We start from the raw sequence: 23,450 nt of genomic DNA, 5'->3' as shown, positions 1-23,450 counted from the left end.
TGTGCTTCCGGTGGCTAGAAACTAGAACCTGCAAACAGCATAGCCCCAGTGTCTGATGAGGACAGTATCACAGCATGGTGAAGATTCAGAAGAGGAGCCTGTAAGAATGTTCAAATCCAGAAGCAGGCTTTTGTCAGAATGTACTCATTCAGAAGTCATTGTGCTCTGTGACACCAACATTAATCCAGGTGGTCATGACCCAGGTACCTTCTGTGAGCTCCTTCCCCTTAAAGTTTCAGCTACTTTTCTATACCGTTTTTTGTTGTTGTTTTGAGTTGTTTTGTTTTGTTTAGATAGTCTCCTATAGCTGAGGCTGGCATCGATCTCTGTATGTCCTATAGCTGAGACAGGTCTTGTGCCTGCTGGTCTTCCTGCTTCCACCTCTCAAAGAACAGGAATGATTCCAGGCATGCAGAACCATGCCCCGTTCTTTTCTATACTACAGACTGGGTTCAAGCCTCCAGCATATGAACATATAGCTAAACTATTGTAGTGATATTTGAGGGTACCTGCTTATAATGGTTAACCTCAGTTGTCAGCTTGATCTGTAATCCAGATGGGAACACGTGCCCACTGTGGGTAGCATATTCCCTGGCTGGAATCCTGGATTGTCTAAGTAGGAAAAGGGAGCTGAGTGAAAAGAAGAAGCATTCATCTTTCTTGGTTCCTGGTTACAGGTACAATGTGACAGTGGGAGAAAATGAAACTAAGACACAGCTAATATAAGAAATGAAATATGAATGAAGCCCCAACACCCACATAATGAAAGAGAACCAACTCCCACAAATGGTCCTCTTACTTAAACACACATTAGGAAAAAAAAGGCAATATGGGGCAGTGTTTGGTGGGTAAAGTGCTTATTCTGGAAGCCTGAAGGTCTGAGTTCTAACCGCAGCACCTATATAAAAAGCCAGGTGTACCTGTAACCACAGCATTGGGAGGGTGTGGTCAGGCACATTCCAAGGGTTCACTGTCTAGCCAGTCAATAAGAAACACTGTCTCAGAAAATAAGGACAATAGAAAAGGACAACGTAGACCTCTGACCTCCAAGGTACACTCACATGCATACACTATAGACAGACATACACATAAACAAATGACAGTATAGGGACTGCAGTTTTCTGAAGTCCATCATCAGTTGTGATTAGAAATTAAGAATTTTTCTTATTTTCCAGTTGTAATATAACATTTTGTCCTATGTCTTGTTATAGTCAGAAGGAATTGATGCAGCCTCTACATTTCTTCTTTTAAGAACTGCCAGAGGCAGAGACAGGCAGTTCTATTGAGTTCCAAAATCAGCCTGGTCTACAGAGTGAGTTCCAGGACAGCCAGGGATATGCAGAGAAACCCTGTCTCAAAAACAGAAAACTGTCAGGGCTAAAAGTAGTGACACACATCCTTAGTCCCATAGTCCCAACACTAAGAGAGGAAGAGGTGGGCAGGTCTCTGAGTTTTAAGCTACCCAGCCAAGGCTTCAGGGTGAGACACTCTCCTCCCCAAAAGAAAAAGTCTGTCAGATCACCTACCAATTTTTTTCTCAGGATGTTTGTTTATTTTTACTTGTTGAGTTCCTCGTATACTCTGGATATTGATCCCTTGTTGATTAAATAGTTTGAATATTTTCTCTCAGCAGGTTGTTCTTTCACTCTGTTGACTTTTGGATTAGAAAAGCTTGTCAGTTTGACACAATCCCATGGAATTACACCTCTTATAACAATTGATGAAGGATTCCTTTTTGGTTGCCTATTAATGTTTGCATACTCTGTTTGAGTCACCAGGAATAAAATGATAAGCAAAGCAGATGGCCCCTACCCTTTGATACTAGTCCAAAAGCTAGTAGAGCTGGACTATATAACTCATGGATTACATAGTGGCTAGCATGTTAGGAGGCCCTAAGTTCATTTCAGCAGGGTGGGGAAATGCACCTTGTAATTGTGAACTGTGAAAAGTAACAGTGCTAGTGTAAGATATCTGACTAATTTGAGTATTTGAGAAGGCTTCCTACAGAAATGAAAACAGCCTGAGACTAAAGACTAGGAATGAAGTGACAATCCTAGTGTATTCTGTGCCTAGAGAAAAGCTGTTAATGGCCAGGCCACAGGATCATGTGCACTCAAGGGACTTACTGCAGGCGAATGTGATTTAACAACAGAGCACCTGATAATAACAGCCAAGTATGATAATCACACAGAACTGCACACAGCAGAAACGGTGGAAAAGATCTGGTCACAAAGGGCCTGGTATTCTGTGGTATGGAGTTGAGAGGTTTTTTGTTTCCTGGGGTACCATTGCAGAATTTAAGTCAGGACAAGAGCCGGCCATGTTTCTATTTGAAGTACTGGTAATAGCCATATAGAAACAAGGTTTTATTGGAGGTCTAAGACTGACTGCCTTGGAAACTGTCAGGCTTTTGCAGTAGCCCTTAGCCAATTTAGTAGTTTTAATAATGTAAACAGCAATGAGCCTTTGTCTTGGCTTAGTCAGATAGCAAGTGTTGAGTTGGTGGTGCAGTCATCAACTGAGGCAGCTTTACACTCCACAATTCAGCCTGTGTGAGATTCATATCCGAGGAGTTACAAAGATGATGTGTGAACATCTTTCTTGTCTAGAAATCCAGTATTAATATTAATACTAGTTTATATTTCACCTACTTCCCTGAGAATAAATGTGTGACAGAACAAGATTAGTTTCTCTCAGTTGAAGCTATTCTAAATCACAAGAAGAGTCTTCTGTTTAAACAGATAAATGTTTTCTTTCTTCCTCTCTTCTGTTCTGGAATTCACAACAGTCTTCCAGCTCCTTCTGTCAAGTGCTGGGATACCAGGCTCAACTTGAGATGGGACTGTTCCTGTGACTTCAGCTAGGTGACATGTAGACAACGGCAGTGGCCTTAGCTTTTGCTTTTTCTTTCTTTTTTTTTTTTTCCAAACAAGGCAGTGGGGTCACATTATCAGCAGCTTCTCTCTCTCTCTCTCTCTCTCTCTCTCTCTCTCTTTCTTTCTTTCTTTCTTTTAAAAGATTTGTTTATTTTATTTATATGAGTACACTGTATCTGTCTTCAGACACTAGAAGAGGGCATTGGATCCCTTTATAGATGGTTGTGAGCCACCATGTGGTTGCTGGGAATTGAACTCAGGACCTCTGGAAGAGCAGAGGATGCTCTTAACCACTGAGCCATCTCTCCAGCCAGGCCTTAGAATTTCATGTCAACATGTGGCTTGGGATTTTACTGCTTCTACCTACTGCTGCTGTTTGGTTATTTAATAGGTTTCAGAAGTGATTCAAGAAGTCTCCATGGTCCATTATTTTCCATCAAATGATTGGTTGCCTGTAGATATAGGTTTTTATGTGTGACAAGCAAAAATGAGAAATGGACTTAATATTTTTAAACATGAATATATTTCTTCTCTAAAGCTAGGGTGTCTTGCATAATTTTTTTTAATTAGAGATTTCTTCTTCCTCTTCCTTTTCATCCTCCTTTTATTTTTTAATTTTATTTATTTATTTATTTTTGGCCAGTGGTGGTAATGCATACCTTTAATCCCAACACTCAGGAGGCAGAGGCAGGTAGATCTTTGAGTTTAAGGCCAGCCTGATTTACAGAGAACATTCCATAGCAGCCAGAGATATACAGAGAAACTGGATCTAAAAAAATAAAATAAAAAAAATTATTAGGCCAAGAGTGGAGTCCTAGCATTCAGGAAGTAGAGACAGGAAGATCTTTGTCAGTTCCGAAATAGCAAAAGCAAGATATGGTGAGAGGTTCTGTCTCAAACCAGACAAACAAACAAAAAAGTTTACATTAACTGAGCTTGTGTGTGTGCATGAGCCTGCAAATCATGGTGCATGTGTAGAAGTCAAAGGACACCTTGTAAGAGCTGCTTCTTTCCTTCTACCATGCATGTCTAGGAGATTGAGCTTAGGTTGTCGGGCTTGGCAGCAGGCATCTTTACCCACTGAGGCACCTTGCTCGCCCATTGTTTTCATTTGAGTGGACTAATATATATTGGTACATCTCGGGGCTGCTTAGTCACATTCATGTCTTCCTGTAACATTTTCTTTTATATCTCTAACATTTATGAAATGTTCTGTTGACACCAGCTGGCCTTCCTTATAATCTGGTCACCAGAACTATGGTGATTTTCTGGAACTCAGCTGTGAAACAGCTGGCTGGAACGTTAGGTCAGTGGGGGACAGCTGTGGTTGATGTAGCTTGAAGTTGATGCCCACGTTGGACTAGGTATCCATGATCAAGGTCATATAAAAAAATGGCATCTTTCCCAATAATATACATTGGGAAATGGTGAAGAAGTTCTCCTGTTATCCAACAGGAGAAAAGCCTCTGGAGAGAATTTTTAAAAAAATGTTTTTTTCAATACACAGGGTTTTGTTTCTCTGTTATTTCTACAAAAACAGTATACAAATGAAACTGTTAGTTCATAGCCAGCAAATACTTTCTTCTGTTTGCAGTATGACTTAGAAGTACAGGGACATAAAGAGAACTACAAGTTCTAACCTCAGATTACTCAAGTCAGTCTGGTGGAAAATGAAAGGTTGCATATGGTAGGTGTAATTGTGTGTTTTAGTAAAGACAACAAAATTGTATGCAAACTTAATAATTGCCCTCCCTCTGCTCCTTTCCACAATTGATGTGACTGCCTTCTTGCCACAGCTCCTGTTGATAAATATATGTACCTAGAGGATCTAGAGGAAGTATGGACATTTTTCAGAAATGTGTCATTACTGGTCAAAAACTGGTATTGTTTCCTGTGAGTGCTAGATTAGTGGTGTCTTTGTGAGCAAAGAAAAACAGGTCCTAGCATGTTTACCTTATATACAGATTTATTAAACAGCTGTGCAGTAGTATCTTTTGGTTAAATGTGACATGTGGACCACATTTTTAATTATTCAGATTCTATATAAAAAACGCTTTGCTCTTCCCCCTGGGATGACTAAATAAGACAAGTCCTTGTGAGAAACAAGTGGAATTAAATAGGTTTGGGTATTGAGATATTAAAATATACAGATGCCAGATGACACATGCCTGTGAGGCCAGCCTGGACTACTAAGTAACAAAGTCTAGCCAAAGTCTAGCCAAAGTATTTTATTTTAAAATACTTTCAGTGTGTGTGTGTGTGTGTGTGTGTGTGTGTGTATACAAGCTTGTGCATGCCAAACCCACAAACCCAACTAAAATGATAATTCACAAGGCATTTGTTTTTCAGGTCACTGTAAGGGTAAAGAAAAGGAAGAGAGGCACTAGGGCCCAGGAATTCTCAGTATGCACTGAGGTGTGCAGTGTAAAGACCACACCTGCCTAAGTGGACAGACAGCAATTGCAAAATGGAGTGAAAGAGAAGGGAACCATTTTCTCATCTAAGAATCAATCTTTGGCTCGGAATTTAGAAACTGTATGGAGAGGAGAGTACTGTTTGTGGTGAAGTGAGAAGTACTTAAATCTACATGGGAACCTATCTAGTACACGCGTCAGGATTCACTATCTCACTCCATTAGCAAGCCACACGTATGTTCTCATTGGGAAATCTGAAAAGTTGAAGCATCAGAATAAAAGTAAAGATTTGGTCCAAGTCATCACACAAAACTTCTTTTGCCTGCCTTGCTTTCAGAGTACTTTCTGCCTGACCAGGCCCTCAGACCAGACACTGGAAGGTTTCTCTGTATAAACAGAATGTTCTGGGGAAAGTACTTCTGACACTGAACCCTGTCCTCATCTTTGATCTAGCTTGTCTCCCACTTAGTTGTGTAATGTTTTTCAGTAAAAATGAACAACAAAGAGTCACCAGACATCTGAAGAAAACACATAGACAGGAGAGCCCAGAGCAACAGGGAGTACCAGATGACACATGCCTGTGAAGCCAGCTAATTATTGGACTAATAAGTACAATAAAGCCTAGCCAAAGTCTAGCCAAAGCTACATACCCTGTCTCCAAAAATCTGTAATTTTATTAAATAGAAATTTTTTATTAGATATTTTATTTACACTTCAGATGGCATCCCCTTTCCCCATTCCCTCCCCCTTAGAAAACCCCTATCCCATGCCCCCTTTTCCTTTTTGCATTTATACATTTTTTTTAAAAATGTTAATCATAGGCTTTATAAGTTTGGTATTGTTCAATCAGAGGTGTAACCCACTACCCAACCTAGATATAACCGCTATTAAATAGAAATTTTAAAAGAAGCATTCCACTTAAAGCAGAAAACCAACAAGCCAAATAATTCAGCCAACATACATATATATACAGCATAATCTTTGAGAAAAGAAGACAAATTCTTGTCAGAGGAAAACAGTTCTAGGGCATCTGATGGCTTCCTTTGGCCTGTGAAGATATGTGCACACAAATAATGTACATGTACTCATACAGATACATACACATAAAAATAAGTAAGAAACTGAAAGGACACTATTATTTGATGAAGGGTTAGAATAGAATGAGGGACTGCTAATTAAGAAAAGATTTCTTTAGGGGTTGATAAAACATGCGAGTTATATGGTGATAATGAGTGTGAGATAATGAGTATAGTAAACCTCATTGGATTGTAACTTAAAAAGGTAAATAGAGCATAGATGGAAAAGAATAATAAAACTAGATTCAGATGATTGCAAAAATGATCAATAAAAGAGCCAAAACTATAACCTATAGTTTCTACTTTTGTATATGAAGTTGGGATTTTGTTGGTTTGTTATTTGGGATGTTTTTTTCTTATTTTTGTTATTTTGTTTTGTTTTTCAAGATGAGGTTTTGCTATATAGCTCTGGCTGTCCTGAAATTTGCTCTGTGGACCAGGCTGGCTTTGAACTCAGAGATCTGCCTATCTCTGCCTCTGCCTCCTGAGTGCTAGGATAAAGGCAAGTGCCACTACCGCCTGTATATATGAAGCTTTTTTTTTTAATACATAAAATTGCTTGTAGGTTATAATAAAAGGTTTGCTGAAATTGGGAGTGAAAGTCAGGGCAGAGCATACGGTTAACACATGCAGGTCCAGATTCAGTCTCCACTAAGACACAATGAAATGTTGTGTACAAGTATGTACTGATAAACTCAAGTTATGGAAAATGATTTAGTTTGTAAATTATACAGATTTCCAAAGTTTACTTTAAAAAAAAAAAAAAAAAAGATTAAAGACTGTGTATGTTCTTAAAAAGTTTAGTTTATAGCTAAAACATTTTCTACAAAGAAAATTGTAAGACCTGCCTGCCATCATTAGTGAATCAATGAAGTATTTAAGGAAAAAATAAAACAATTCTATATAATTTCCAGAAAATAGAATATGAGATGTTTTTTGATACATTTGGTGACTTTGCCCAAACCAAACTTTACAAAAGAAAGAGAGCTATATTTTTCTTGAAGTTGGCAAAGTTTTAACGGTGATAATCCAGCATTGTATAAGAAGAGCAATCAATCAGAACCAAGTAGAGTTTATTTTATGACTGTAAGGCCAGTTAAACATTTGGAAACTGGTGTAACTTAGGATAAGCCGTATGGTCATATAAGTTGATGTAGAAAAGACATTTGACATAATTCAATATTTGTTTCTGGCATAAGTGTTGAACAAACTTAGCCGGGCGGTGGTGGCGCACGCCTTTAATCCCAGCACTTGGGAGGCAGAGGCAGGCGGATTTCTGAGTTCGAGGCCAGCCTGGGCTACAGAGTGAGTTCCAGGAGAGCCAGGACTACACAGAGAAACCCTGTCTCCGGGGGGAAAAAAAAAAAAAGTGTTGAACAAACTTGAAATCGAAGGAAATGTAATAAATTTGATAAAGAGCATGTTAGAAACATTGACTGTTTATTAAACTAAAAAAAACAGTGACTGTTTTCATATCCTGTTTCAGTAAAAACACAAAAATACCTATTAGCATCTTCACTTAACCATGTTCTAGGGGCTAGGTAATTCAGTAAGGTGAAATGAATGAATGAGTAAATTACCCAAATTAGGAAGGATATGGCAGCCTCTCCTTTAGTTCACCATAGCATATTACTTATAGAAAATCCTGTGATGCCTACAGAAATGTTAAAAGTAAGTAAAAGTGTCCAAAAGTTAGGCCTAAAGAATGAGGCTTATTTTGTGTTTTCTGGTGGGGCTGAACCCCAGGCTCAATCATGCTAAGCAAGCAAGCTACCTCTTAGCTATATTCCCAACCCCAAAACTGTCTTTTTTAGTAGCATCAAAAGTAAGTATTCCTTTACAGAAATATGAAAGTAATGGTAGGGTCAGTATTCTGTCTCCCAATAACTAGCAAACATTATTGAGAGAAATTAAACACCTAATTCATAGAGATTTGTTGTTGGCCGTGGATCAGAATGTAATTTGTGTATAAATTCTAAGTTGATTTATAGATTAATCCGATTCCTGTCACAGCCCTAGAAGGCCTTTGTAAAAATGTAAAGCATCGTTAATTTCATATAGAAATGTAGAGGTCCTGAAATCCCAGCAGATTTGAAAAAAGTAAACAGAGGACTTAGACTGTACTTTTGATGTTTGTTATAAGGATGACAGTAATCAAGGGAGACAGGATTGGCATAATGATAGACAGATGATTTTAAGAGAGCAGAGTATCCAGAAATAGATCCATGGTTTTAAGAGCCACAGATTAAAGGAGGAGGACTGGGGAGAAGGAATTGATGTGTTTGAATGTGCAAAAAATGTTACTGATGTTGCAAGAATGTTGCAATAATTTTTTTTTACAGTGCAACTATAAGATAGTTGAGTAATTTAAAGATGTAATATTTACAAACTGTAATAAAAAGGAAAATGTAAGCCAGGTATGGTAACTCACGCATTCAAACTTAATATTCTTAGGCTACACAGGAGAATTGCCATGAATTTGAGGCCAGTATGGGCTGGAGAATGAGGCCCTGTCTCAGAAAAGAAAGTTGGAGGAGGAGGGAGGGAAAGAAGGAAGAAATCGGCTTTCACAAGTGGCATCTGTAAATTGTGTCGTTGGAGGCACCCTCCAGCAGGGTGCATGTTGTGTGTACCAGTTTTCTATCATAGTTTCATTCCTAGTTGGTTTCAGGAAAATACAAACACAGTAATAAATGTCATAATTAGCCTTGTTTAAAGAGATAATTTTCTCCCCAATCTCCCAGGAAGTAAAAAGAAAGAAAAAGAACGACCAGAGATTTCTCCCCCATCTGATTTTGAGCACACCATCCATGTTGGCTTTGATGCTGTTACGGGAGAGTTCACTGTAAGTTTACCTAATGAGGTTTGTTTATGACATTAAAGCAGGGCTAAAAGGGTTGGTGAATAGCTCGGTGGGAAGAAGCACTTACTGTCTGGGTAGTAGCAGCATGCCTTTAATCCCAGCACTGGGGAGGCAGAGGCAGGTGGATCTCTAACTTCAGGACTAGTTTGGTCTACATAGTTCCAGGACAGTGAAGGCTGCATGGAGAAACCCTGTCTCCAAAAAGAAAGAAAAAGAGAGGTACCTACTATGCAAGTATGAGGACTTGAGTTCAAATCTCCAGGGTGCATAAGCAGACAATAGTGATTGTAGTGCTCCTGCTGTGTACTGGGGACCAGAGACAGCATGCTCATGAGGTGGTTAGAGGTAGTGAGAGCAAGAGACCTGTCTCAAGGAGGAAGACAGCCATGCCTGAGGTGATTCTCTGACCTCTGAAAATAAGAAACCAAAAAAGGTACTCAAGCATTTTCTTCAATGTTGGGTTTCAAATCAATTTTTCTCTCTGGGTTTTTTGTTGTTGTTGTCGTTGTGTTTTTTTTTTTTGGGGGGGGGGTTGTTTTTTTTTGTTTGTTTGTTTTTTGTTTTTTTTTTTTTGTTGTTGTTTTTTTTGGTTTTTCGAGACAGGGTTTCTCTGTGTAGTCCTGGCTGTCCTGGAACTCACTTTGTAGACCAGGCTGTCCTCGAACTCAGAAATCCGCCTGCCTCTGCCTCCCAAGTGCTGGGATTAAAGGCGTGTGCCACCACCACCCGGCTTCTCTCTGGTTTTTTGAGACAAAACTTTTATGTAGCCCAGGCTGGCCTCCCACAAACTCATTTTGTAGTTAAGGCTGGTCTTGAATTTAGTCCTCCTGTCTCTGCCGACCATGTGCTAGGGTGATAACTATGGGCTCACATGACTAGTGTTGAACTTTTTCTATTCCATTGGATTATCAGTTCTTTTTTCTTCGTTTTCTTTCTTTTTTTTTTTCTTCTTCTTCTTTTTTTTTTGTTTGTTTGTTTGTTTAAAGCAAAGTCTCACTATGTTCCAGTAAAACCTGGAACTCTAAATCCTGCTTTTAGGCATCAGAGTGTGGGGCTATATACTGACTACAATGATTAGAGTTAGTTGTCAAATCTTACTGGTTTTTGCTTGTCAGAAAAATATTAGTGATTGGGGCTGGAAAGGTGGCTCAGAAATTTAAAATACTTGTTCTGGCAGAGGATCTGGGTTCCATTTCCAGTACCGACATGTGGCTTGCAACCACTCACAACTCCAGTTCCGGTGTATTTGATGCCTGTTTCTGACCTCTGAGTGCATGATGCATATAGGTCCTATGTACAGGTGGATATCCACATACATGCAGGCAAAATACTCACATAAAATAAACTTCAAAGAAATTAGTAATTGGATGACCTTTTTCTCTAGAGAGCCAAGCCTATCAATTATAGTTAGGAAAAGCAGATACAGAGTATGGTTTGTATATGCTTGGCCCAGGGAATGGCATTATTAGAAGGTGTGGTCCCGTTGGGGTAGGTGTGTCACTGTGGGTGTGGGCTTTAAGACCCTCATCCTAGCTTCATGGAAGTCAGTATTCTGGTAGCAGCCTTCAGCTGAAGATATAGAACTCTCAGCTCCTCCTGCTCCAAGCCTGCCTAGATGCTGCTTTGTTCCTACCTTGATAATGGACTGAACCTCTGAACCTATAATCCAGCCCCAGTTAAATGTTGTCTTTATAAGAGTTGCCTTAGTCCTGGTGTCTGTTCACAGTGGTAAAAGCCTAAGACACAGAGAAATGGATAGGGATAGGATGATGGCTCAGTTGGGAAAATGCTTATCTTTACAAGTATGAAAAGATCTGAATTCAGGTCCTTAAAACTCACATAAAAAGCCAAATGCTGTGGTGTGACCCTGTACTCCCAACCTCTGCTGTGGTGTGACCCTGCACTCCCAATCTATTTGGTAGCATTTTAGGACAGTAGAAGATCCTATCTCAAACAAGATTTTGAAGGTACTGGAGGACCACACGAGAGTCTGTCCTTTGATCACATAGTCCTAGACTTTTGGCAGGACATGGTGGCATACACCTTTAATCCTAGCACTTGGAAGGTAGGCAGATCTCTAAATTTGAGGCCAAGCATTGTCTACAGAGTAAGTGAGTGTCCCAGGACAGCTGGGGTTACACAGAGAAACTCTGTCTCAAAAAAACAAAATAAAAACCACTGTACTTTTGTAATCCCAACAGTAAGGCAACTGGAACTCAAAATATTTTGGTTTCCAGGCCTGGCTGAGCTACATAGTTGAAACTTTGTTTCAAAAATAAGTATGTATGGGCTGTAGAGCTGGCTTAGTAGTTAGGAGCATTTGTTCAGTCCCAGCACCCACACATAAAACTCCCAGTCTTCCATAACATGGTGGGCAGGTGTTGTCATTGGTCTGTGAAATGGTTTTTATTAGAGCATTAAACCATAACTAATTGTAGATTTCTTTTGGTTAGGGCATGCCAGAACAGTGGGCACGCCTATTGCAGACCTCCAACATCACCAAGCTCGAGCAGAAGAAGAACCCTCAGGCCGTGCTGGATGTCTTGAAGTTCTATGACTCCAACACTGTGAAACAGAAGTACCTGAGTTTCACTCCTCCTGGTAAGACCTCAGGCAGTGGTCAGAGGCTGGACCGAATGCAGAGTGCAAAAGAAAAAGAGTAGACTAGATAAAAGATTCCTCCTGGGAAAATGCAAGATGAAAGTATAACTGTTGTCGCTCCTTCTCTCCTGCATAAATCTGCCCTTTAGAGAGTGATGAAGTTGGCCCAGAGCATGACTGAGAGTCTGGAGATTATATTAACCTCATCATTTTGCCAGAAATAGAGCTGGTCAATGTTTGGGCTTTCCACCTATTTAATCGTTTCCTCTTTGATGCCATTAAATGGCTGCTGGCAGTAGAAGGCAGAGTGTCTAAATATATAGACAAGTCAGCTAGAGATGGCTGTGAGTGGGCTAGAGTGGGAGGGACAGACTATACAGAAATGACAGGATTTGACATTGAAGTGCTGCTCGACTCATCTGAGGTAGGTAGATCTCTGTGAGTTCAAAGCCATACTGGTCTGCATTGGGAGCTTCACACCAGCCAAGGATACACCTAACATAAATGAAATCTAAAATGGGGTCTGGGGGAGAAGCAGTGACTAGCAGGGACTATATAGCAGACATCTGGCTAGCCACAGCTATGTAGCAAAACCCTGCCTGTTTGCCCTGCCCCCAGTCATTTCCCAGTTTTCTTTCTCAAATTGGTAATATTTTTTCTGTTTCACATTCAGAGAAAGATGGCTTCCCTTCTGGAACACCAGCAGTAAGTTAATAATTTATTATAGTTTCTGTTCTAATTTAGGTTGCTTAGAACAAGTCTATTTTTATTTTGCTTGGTAAATATATAAGAATGGGGGCTAGAGAGATTGCTCAGCAGTTAAGAGCACTGGCGCTCTTCCAGAGGTCCTAAGTTCAATTCCCAGCAACCACATGGTGGCTCACAACCAACTGTAATGGGGTCTGGTGCCCTCTTCTGGTGTGTCTGAAGACAGCAACAGTGTATTCATAATAAATACATCTTTTAAAAAAATTAAATGAATATATATTTCTTTTTATTTTTTTAAAAGCCATTTGATTAATTGAAGAAACCATATTAAGTAAACAGGATCTGGTTGTTGGGCAGTTTAACGTAACTAATATTCGTAATGGCTTCCAGAGCAATTTAACTACTTTTCCAGTGTTGCCATATTGAACCTGAGTATGGTGAACTAGATGGCATATTCTCTCCTCCCCAGATCTCCTACCAGTACCGTTCTGAGTGTGGTAAACTGTGTTACATTCTAAATAGTTAAAACACTTGTCAGCTCCTTTTTTTGCTTTGTTAACTGGTGAATCTGGATCTCTTAAATTCCTCAAAATGAGGTTTATGTCTACAGAGTCCAGAGAACCTTCAGTCTGGTCCTAAGAAGAAGAGTGCTTACTTCACAGAGCACCGTGTGTGCTTGTGTAAAGGGCAGGAATAGTGCCCCAGTATACTTGGGAGCTCCAAACGTAGCTCAGGGTAGAGCAGTCACATCACAGGAGCCTCAGGTTCAGTCCTTAGCAGAGTCCCCTCCCTCCTGAAAGGATGCTCACCATATGTATTCATTTACTTTTTAATTGGTTGTGTTGGAGCCAGTGAAGTTGGTGGTTTTTATATTAGGAAATGAACTTTGAAGATTATTGTTATAGGGAGCCCCATTTTAACCTTGGATGTCATTGGTTTATCCTCCTCTTGCTGCTGTGATGAGTGCAGCTGAACACCAAGGGGTCAGAGACAACAGCTGTGGTGACAGAGGAAGATGATGATGATGACGATGCTGCTCCTCCCGTCATTGCCCCTCGGCCAGATCACACCAAATCAGTGAGTGACAGACTGATGGCCTGAAACTGTGTGTCTTTTGAAAACATTGGTCTGTGTTTGACTTGCAGTCAAAATGTTAAAAGGCCTTCAAGCTTAAAATACTGTATTGTGGAGAAACTTAGTTATTTTTCAGAACCTGCTTTTCGGAGCCAATGAAGTGACTCAGCAGGTAAAGGTGCTTGCCACCAAGCCTGACAGCTTGCATCCAGTCCCTGGGGCACATATGGTATAAGGAGAGAACTCACTCCTGCAAGTTGTCCTTTGACTGCTACATGCACATTATGGCATGTGTGCACACACACACAATAAGTAAATTAAAATCCATAAAAAACTACTTTGAAACTTAATGTCCTGAGTGTGTGTGGTGGTGTACAACTTTAGTCCCAGCATGGCAGGTAGTCTCTGTGAGTTGGAGGCTGGCTACTTTAGAGAGTTCCAGGCCAGCTAGAGCTGCACACTAATGCGCTAGACCCTATCTCTCAAATAACAAACAGAAAAGAAAAGTAACAGCTTCTTCAAGAGTTAAAATACTTAGCTTATGAGGCTTTCCTTTCTAGATTTTTTTAACCCCATTCTAAAGAGGATGTACTTCTTTAGCTTTCTCAGTATAGGTCACTATTATATCTGAAACTTAGATCATTGCTGTTCCCTGGATTATATATTTTAATCTTGTTCTCAAAAGGCTGTATGTCTAATGAAGAAGTAGTTTAGACTGAAACTACACACCAACTAAGAGAATTTTAAGAGTAGGGGCTTATGTGGCTCCAGGCAGTAAGAAACTGTTCCAGCCTTGCCCTTCCACTGTGGAGAGAGGGGGCGGGGAAAGGGGTAGAGTAAAGAGAGTGCGAACGCACAGATTGATGCTACCACAGGACTCTAAGCAGGCTTGGCAGACAGGTCTGAAACTGTGTTCTTTATGAGTTAGGATGGGCTGTTTGAAAGAAAAGGAAAATTTGTGTAAAATTTACAGGGCAGGTAGTTATAGTTATTTCAATGTCGAGACCCTTATTCTTTTCTCTAGTAACTTGTGTTGGGGTTCGTTTTGTTCTTCTTTTGAGCCAAGGGTCTTATGTAGTCTAGGCTGGCTTCAAACTCACTGTGTAACTGATGCTGGCCTGGATTTCCTGACCTTTGTCTCTGCCTCTCAAGCACCTGATACAGGTGTATGCGATCATGCCTAGCTGCAAGCTTGCTCTTCTAGTATTTTTATTTTATGTGTATGGATGTGTATATCTGTGCACCACATTACACCTGTTGCAACACTGTGCCTGTTAGCTGTGTATTCCTTGTGTGACTGTACTGTTGCCATTTTTTAAAACAGTGGGAGAGAGAACTTAGCTTTGCAAAAAGGGGGTGGGGGGAAACAAGGAATTTTCTGCTACTAAAATCATCTGAAAAAAATTTTTGAAGTCTCATCAACGACCTATATCTGCAGATTTACACACGGTCTGTCATCGACCCTGTTCCTGCTCCAGTTGGTGATTCTAATGTTGACAGTGGTGCCAAGTCTTCAGACAAACAGAAAAAGAAAGCCAAGATGACGGATGAAGAGATTATGGAGAAATTAAGTATGCAGTCTTACTTTATTGTTTAAAACCCTTTGACCCAGAGCTGGGGAGAGTTGTTGCTCACTTGGGAGCAACACTGACCCCTGCCAGCCATTTCAGAAGGACACGACTCTGTCAAAGGGGTTTGTGTGTTAGTGTGTGCATTTCCAGTGTCTCAGTACAACCCTGTAAAATGTCTCTTATGGACTGGCAAGACAGTTCCGTGAGAAAGGACACAGCACCGTCTGAGGACCTGAGTTCCATCCCTAGGATCTAAATGTAGAAAGGGAAGAACCACTCCCAAAGTGTTCTGACCTCCAAAGACAGCACAGTAAACACGAATGTTCCTAAAAAAAGTGACCTTGTGTACTGGATGTCAGCATAAAGTCTGTAGGAGTAGGGTCTTTTCTTTCCTTTTAACCCACAACCCACCACTGTTGGTTTAGGTCAAGCATTGAAAGGTAACAATATCTACTTGCAAATCTTCAGCAGCTTCAAAGAGCACTGGCGTGGAGGAGGGGGAGGAGGAGGAGCTGGTTGTGGTGGTGGTGGTGGTGGTGGTGGTCATGGTGGTGGTGGTCATGGTGGTCATGATGGTCATGATGGTCATAGTAGTCATGAGGGAGGGGTAGTTAGGGAAAGATTCCGTGTAGATAGTGTTCAAGCTCTAGTTACTGCTCTTACTCCTCAATACTTTAAAGTGTGAACCTGCTTTTACTCTGGAATTTTGTAGAAATACATAATCGTCCTTTTCTTAGGAAAGCTGCTACTTCAAGCAGTAAGCCAGTGCAGTGGTGCCGCCATCAAGCTACGGCTCAGTGATCCCGTCCTCTTTGCTGTGATTCTCTGCAGCTTCCTCTTACTGTGTTGTGTAGCTCAGAGTGAAGTGGCTGCCTTGTGGTGGGGACTTGTATAGACTACTCTGACTGCATGTCACATGTTCATGTCTTACCTTGAGCAAGTGACAGTACTGTGTCATTTTCTCACATTTGACCTAATAGTAAATATGGGTTTAATTTATGACTTTTCCGCAATTTCCTGAACTTACTATCTCTTAGCATATTGAAGTTTTTTTCTTTCTAGTATACTTAGTTTTTTTATAAGGATACAGGAAAGTACAGGATGGACTAGAAGCATTTGAACAGCCACTTAAGGATTATTCAGCTATTTATTTATTATTTAGTCTGATAGTCATTTCATAGATTATCAAAGTCCTAGATGGGCATGGTAACTCTTATCAGAAATCTCAGTACTTGGGAGGCTGTGCCAGAATGTTGGTATGACTTCAAGGCTAGCCTAGGCTACAAAGTAGGTTCTGAGTTAGTCATGGATATCTCAAACAAATAATAGTCTAAGAAAAGAGCTGAGGAGCTCAGTTGGTAGCGTGCTTGCCTAGCATGCACTAAGAGGTTAGATCCCAGATTTACAGAGGTAGGGTAGGATGCTGGATACTTGCATCCCAGCACTTGTGAGGTAGAAGCAAGAAGGTCAAAAGTTCAAGATTATCTTCAGCTACATAGTGAGTTCCAGGCTAGCCTGGGATAGATGAGTCCCTGTTTTGTTTTGGTTTTGGTTTTGGTTTTTAATTTAGTAGTGTTATAGTCCTACATTCCGAGGACCCCATGAGTTTTAGGCTCACTGAGACAATTGGTTATACTAAAATGTTATGATTTCTAAGAAGGTGATTAAGAAGTCTAACCTGGTCATGCATGGTGACTCACACCTTTAATCCCAGCACTCAAGAGACAAAGGCAGGCAGATCTCTGAGTTTAAGGCCAGCCTGGTCTACAGAGGGAGTTTCAGGACAGCCAGGGCTACACAAAGAAACCCTGTCTCAAAAAGCAAACAAACAAAGATAACTGATGGAAACGTGCAACCACCTTTTATTGCTTATTCTTTTTTATTTCTTTTCAGCTTTAAAATTTTGTGTATTAAACCTTTTGCCTGTGTGTGTACTGAGTGCATACCTGGTGCCAGCAGAAGTCAGAGGTGGGGGTTTGATCCCTTGGAACTGGAGTTATGGGTAGATGTGAACCACTACATGGGTGCAGGGAACTGAACCCAGATCCTGTGTTTTCAACCATTGAGATATTTCTCCAGCTCCTACTTTTTTTTTTTTTTTTTTAATTTTGACTATTTAAAACAACTTATTTTTGAAGCTTGGAAAATATGGAAAAGCATATGGAAAAGCACTTTTATAATCAGTGTAGATATTAAAAAGAATAATTGTCAAATTTTGTTTGCATTTAGTTTGCTTGACTGATTTCTGATTTTTTGTTTAAAACAGGAACTATTGTGAGCATAGGTGACCCTAAGAAAAAATACACAAGATATGAAAAAATTGGTCAAGGGTAAGTGCTGCTCTCTTCTGACATCATATTCATTATGACACTTCCCTCTGACACTAAGCACAGAGCTGTTCTGCAGATTGTAAATACATAACACAGTTGTTATGTATATAATGTATGTATGTTAAAATAAAACTGCACTTCTAAGTTAGCTGTAATGATACACACTTGTAAACCTATCACCTGAGATGCTGAGGCTGGATTGCTACAGGTTGGAGAATAGCCTTATTAGCTCATAGTGAGACCTGTCTCAAAAAAATAAACGTAATCACTGGTTAATAGTAGCTTTACATTGTCTGTCCTCCCTCCCCCTGTCTCCCTCTTTCCCTCACCCTGTTCTCCTTTTCACTTTCTGCGTCATCATCTTCTTTAATAAGGGTTCCCTATGTAGTTCAGGCTGGCCCCATATGCACTGTGTAATTCAAATCTTAGTGATCCTCCGTCCAGTTTCCCTGGTGCTAGGACTACAGCTGTGTGTCACTATGTGTAGGTTTTGTTGCTTTTTGCTATATGTCATTTCCCATAGGTGGTGAGGGATCAGATAGAAAAATTACACTCAAATGTATTTTAAAGAGAATTAACATATTTATTGCAGGCTTTTGGTAGTATTGGGTTTTTGTTTTATTCTCTCTTCAAATCTTATTTGTAGCACTGGTTTTAATAACAAAAAAACGAAAGTCATCCTTTTTTTTTTTTTTTTCAGTGTTAAGGATTAAACCTAGAGCTTTGTGTATCCAGGCAGGAGCTCTTCTACTGAGCTACTTCTCCAGCCTTTTTTTGTTTTTGTTTTTTTAAGAATTATTTATTTATTTTATGTATATGAGTACTCTATAGCTGTCTTCAGACACACCAGAAGAAGGCATCGAATTCCATTACAAATGGTTGTGAGTCACCACGGGGTTGCTGGGAATTGAACCCAGGTCCTCTGGTAGAGCAGTCAGTGCTCTTAACCGCTGAGTCATCTCTCCAGCCTTTTTTAACCTTTGTATTTTTGGATAATAATAGATAGTTACATAATAATGATGATGAATGAACTAGAATAATTGTTATGTGTATGAATGACAATCATAAATCCAGTGTTGAAATTGCAGAGACAAAACATTGTAAAGTTTAAAAATAAAGTCAAATATATTTTCTTGAGAAACATACCCATGTCTTTGTGATTAGAAGTTCAGAAAAATGTTTAGGAATGGTACACATCTATAAAATTAGGCCTGGTTCTTCCTCCCAGCCCCATGCTCCCAGAAAAAGATTCAGACTCAAAATTTATTTACAAATTCCTTGACCATATATCCAGGCTCTACTCTGACTAGATCTTAACTTGGATAACCCAGTTATTTTAACCTATATTTTGTCACATGGCTGGTTACCTGTGTTCAGATAACATGCGTCTGTCTCCTCACATCTTCCCAGGTGAATCTCCTGCCTGGATCTATCCCAGAATTCTTTTTCCTCCAGGATGTCCCACCTTCTGTTTCTTGCCTAAGCAAATTTATTGTTGTTAGGTGCTACATCTGTACAGACATAGATATTCTTTCTAGACCCAGGATACACACAGAACAGAGACCAGAGGGTCTTGTTACAAAGGCTAGGAAGTAGCCTGCCTTGAAGTTTGTCATAGTTCATTGTTTGAATTTGGTTTGAGTTGAAGTTGGTTTGAGTTTTGCTTTCTTTGTTTGTTTGTTTTGTTTTTGTTTTTTGTTTTTTAGGTTTTTCGAGACAAGGTTTCTCTGTGTAGTCCTGGCTGTCCTGGAACTCACTCTGTAGACCAGGCTGGCCTCGAACTCAGAAATCCGCATGCCTCTGCCTCCCAAGTGCTGGGATTAAAGGCGTGCACCACCACCGCCTGGCTTGAGTTTTGCTTTCTTAAGACAAACTCTCTGACATCCAAACTAGCATTGAGTCAGCATCAGCCTCCTGCCTTGCACTCTAAGCAGGGTCATAGACATGTATACCTTGCGTATTTCTTTGTTTGCAGAGAAAAGGTTATTTTTGTTTGTTTGTTTTCTATTTTGGATTTTTTTTTCTGGTTTCATTATTTTTTCTTGTGGTTTTGGTTTCTCTGTGTGACAGGGACTTTGTCTGCATAGCCCTGGCTGTCCTGGAACTCACTGTATAGACTATATAGACCAGGCTGGCCTCAGACTCCCTCTCTCCACCCCATGAGCACTGGGCTTAAAGGTGTGCACCACCACACCATGCCACTTCTTTTTTTTCTTAAGCACAGAAGTAAATTTGTGAGTGTGTGCTGCTTTTCTATATTTCTATAGGTCTGAAATACTTCATATGTAAATCTTGGCCATAAGGATTGCCTCTTCATTTTCCTCTTTTTTCATTTTTTCTTTGTTTTTCATTACTCTTGAGTCTAACATGTTAAATCTTGTTTTAATTTTCAAAGTCTGAAGTCTTTGAATTGTGTAAATTCTGTAATTGATAAGAACTCGGATTTCATTCTATCTTTTTTTCCTGCAGGGCTTCTGGAACAGTTTTTACTGCAACTGATGTGGCCCTGGGACAAGAGGTAACTACTGCTCAAGTCTGCATGTTTGCATGTTAGTTCTTTGTATAGGTAAAAGGAAAATGAAAGCTTGCTTCTATATACATGGATGTGTAGTAACCAGAGGCAGTCTTCACCAGATAACTGAAGCTGGCTGTCCAGGAAGCCAACACATCTGCCTGTGTGCACCTCCCTAGCCCTGGGTTTTATAAGTACATACCACCACAGCAGGGTTTGGGGTGGAAGGAACTCAGGTCTTGATGGTTAGAAGAGCTTTACCAGCTGAGCTGTCTCCCTAGCCCTAGATGTAGTATAAGAATTAATCTGTTAAGTCTTAACAGCAGGTATTATGTTAGGTGAACAAAGAATGAGTATGTTTAGTATCATGAATAAAGAAATCCTTTTTAAATATTTACCAGTTTTGGATTTAGACTGACCTTATGTTAGTTAGTAAACCTGAAGATGAATGTAGGGTTGGTCGGTGAGATGGCTTCGTGGGAAAGGGCACTCATTCTTCTGAGCTGATTCCCTCTGTTTCAGCACGTGCAGCCATGGCACATGTGCAGCCCACACGTGTAAAACAGGCAAAATAGCATTTAAAAAATGTTTGAAGTACGAATTGAAGCATAATTTAAAATCTGTATCACCAAACATTTTGTGTAACTTATATACATGTAGAAACATCTATATGAGCAAGGCTGTGCCTTCAGTGAGCTGTACATGGCGAATTACTAATCGGTGCTTGTAATTTTGTTAGGGAATTAGGAATGCTGTCTTGATGTTTCAAATATGTTTATTATAGGTTGCTATCAAGCAGATTAATTTACAGAAACAACCAAAGAAGGAATTGATCATTAATGAAATTCTGGTGATGAAAGAGTTAAAGAATCCCAACATAGTTAACTTCTTGGACAGGTAAATATGAGTATTTTCTTTAACAGTGAGATCAACTGAGGAGTGGTGAGTCAGCACTGTAATCCCAGCCTTGGAGGTTGAGACAGGAGGATTGAGAGTTCAGAATGGGCCTGATGAGGGCCTGTCTTTAAAAATGAGAATGAATAAAAGAAAGTAAAAAAATGAGACAGTAGAGCTGGAGAGGTCAGCACCCACAGGGCAGCTCTCACCTTCCTGCAAGCCAGCTGCAGAAGGGCCATGCCTGCTTTGGCTTCTGCTAACACTCACATGTACACATAAACTCACTAGGCAAAATGCATGAAAAGTCATAAATAAGTGAAAAAGGAAACAAACATACACTAGAATGAAAATACGGAACTGTTGGGCTGGAGAGATGCTGAGTTGAGAGTCTGTGAGAGGACACAGGGTGGTCCCAGCATCCAGAAAGTGCAGAAATGTGCGGTTTGAGTATTTGGTACAAGCATAGCACTTGAGATTAGAACGGCAGTGCTGAGAAGTCAGGGGTGAAACAGTCTCCTGCACTGAGGGCCTTTCTCAAGGATCTCACTTGAAGGTGAAAGAAAGGGCTCTCCCCGAAGGACTGCTGGTGGTGCTCGTACTCACTAAAATGATCAGAGCAGAACCAGGAAGGAATGGCTGGCTGTGATACATGCCGTGATCTCAAGAGATGACCAGCCACCCAGTTTTTAAACTCTGAGATTAGTTTTTATTTTACATAGCTTCCTGGCCTCTTGGGAGGCTAGGGACAGAGCTTGTGCCACCATGCCTGCCCAGCTGGTTCTATTGCAGATGTTACATTCCATGTCTCTACCTCAGGTTGCTCTCAAAAGGTCTCTGAGCTTAGGTATTGTGTTAAAACCACAGAAGGCAGAATATAAAATTGTGTGTATTACAAATGACATTTTAAAGAAGGAATCACATTTACTTTAGTGAATAATGACAGATTATATTGGCTATAATAGATTACTGATGATTTTCTATATTTAAATTGCTTAGAATAGGGGAAAGATAATATATTTTGAGACTTTAAGCCTTATTTGTGAGGACTATATTCAAAGAAACAAATTTTTCAGGTCTGTTTCCTTGCTTTCCTTTTGGAATCTTCTTTATTTTTTTTTTTAATTATATATAATATGGTTACATCATTTACTCTTCCCCTTTTAAGAATGTTTTTTACTGATGCGTATGTATGCGTCTGCTTGTCTGTGTATGCACCAGTTGGCATAACAGTGCCTGTAGAGGCCAGAGGAGTAGGTCGGAACCCTAGAACTGGAGTTACAAGTGTTTTTGAACCTTGCAGTATGGATGCCGGGAACCAGACTCAGACCTCTGAAAAGGCAGGAGTTCTCCTAACACTGAATCATCTCTCCAGCTACTCGTTTTCTTGTCTTCTATATTAATTTCACAGTGCTGGAAGGGTGGCTTAGTGGTTAAGAGCACTAGCTACTCTTACAGAGGACTGGAGTTCATTTCTAATCACTCACAAAGTGGCTCAGAACTCTGTTTGCAGTCCCAGGGGATCCAGTACTCGCTGTCTGCCTTTAGGCATGCACATTGGTGCATACATATATACACAGGCAAACACTCACACACATAAGTGACTGTAAATAAAATACTGTTTTCCTTGAATTATTCTAATTGCAGTAACACATATACTCATCAGTCAAATAACTTTAAAATGATACTGATTTTGTTGTTGTTGTTGTTTTTCGAGACAGGGTTTCTCTGTGTGGTCCTGGCTATCCTGGAACTCACTCTGTAGACCAGGCTGGCCTCGAACTGAGAAATCTGCCTGCCTCTGCCTCCCAAGTGCTGGGATTAAAGGCATGCGCCACCACTGCCTGGTAGATTTTGGGGTGGGGGTGGGTGAGGGGGCTTTTTTTTTTTTTTTTTTTTTTTTTGCTTTGTTTGAGACAAGTATCCTACCCTGCTGGCCTCTAATTCAGAATGATCTTTTTAATTGTTTCCCAAGTGTTGGTATTGTCCTCGCCCAGCTGAGAGCATCTTAATTTTTTTGTTTGTTTGTTTTTATCTTACTCTGTTTTGGTTTTTTTTTCTAGACAGGGTCTCACCATGTAGCTCTGGCTGTTCGGGAACTCACTGTGTAGACCAGGCTGGCCTTAAACTCACAAAGATCCGCCTGGCTTGATGCCTCCCAAACACTGGGTTTAAAGGTACACACCACTACACCCAGATAAGGATATCTTAGTTTGTGCTTTTCTGACTGTCAAGTGCTGTTCAAGGTTCTCAAACTGTTGGCTCTTTGGTTTTATTATTATTGTGCTTGGCATTTTAATTCCACAATGCAGAGAGCCATGTTCTTAGAAAAAATTAAGAAGCCGTGTGTATTTCATACGTTTTTTTTTTTTTTCAGTTACCTGGTAGGAGATGAGTTGTTTGTGGTAATGGAGTACCTTGCTGGTGGGTCCCTCACTGATGTTGTAACAGAAACCTGCATGGATGAAGCGCAGATTGCTGCTGTATGCAGAGAGGTGGGTTTGCCTCCCTTTTGGACATTAGGGAGATGT

General features: G+C 40.2%; 1 protein-coding gene across 2 annotated transcripts in view; it reads left to right on the top strand.

The window, feature by feature from the left end:
* Window positions 1–23,450, top strand: part of Pak2 (p21 (RAC1) activated kinase 2) — a 63,254-nt gene that overhangs the window by 26,001 nt on the left and 13,803 nt on the right. For both annotated transcript variants that reach the window (XM_034514977.1, XM_076942790.1), the window contains exons 3-11: window positions 9,111–9,211; window positions 11,683–11,830; window positions 12,504–12,535; window positions 13,508–13,615; window positions 15,051–15,183; window positions 17,450–17,513; window positions 19,983–20,031; window positions 20,810–20,922; window positions 23,297–23,414. In XM_034514977.1, the coding sequence (XP_034370868.1) occupies window positions 9,111–9,211; window positions 11,683–11,830; window positions 12,504–12,535; window positions 13,508–13,615; window positions 15,051–15,183; window positions 17,450–17,513; window positions 19,983–20,031; window positions 20,810–20,922; window positions 23,297–23,414 (866 nt within the window). The remainder of the gene's footprint in view (window positions 1–9,110; window positions 9,212–11,682; window positions 11,831–12,503; window positions 12,536–13,507; window positions 13,616–15,050; window positions 15,184–17,449; window positions 17,514–19,982; window positions 20,032–20,809; window positions 20,923–23,296; window positions 23,415–23,450) is intronic.

The sequence above is a fragment of the Arvicanthis niloticus genome, chromosome 12 (genome assembly GCF_011762505.2).
Source record: "Arvicanthis niloticus isolate mArvNil1 chromosome 12, mArvNil1.pat.X, whole genome shotgun sequence".
NCBI lineage: Eukaryota > Metazoa > Chordata > Mammalia > Rodentia > Muridae > Arvicanthis > Arvicanthis niloticus.
This window is presented reverse-complemented; position numbering and strand designations above follow the sequence as displayed.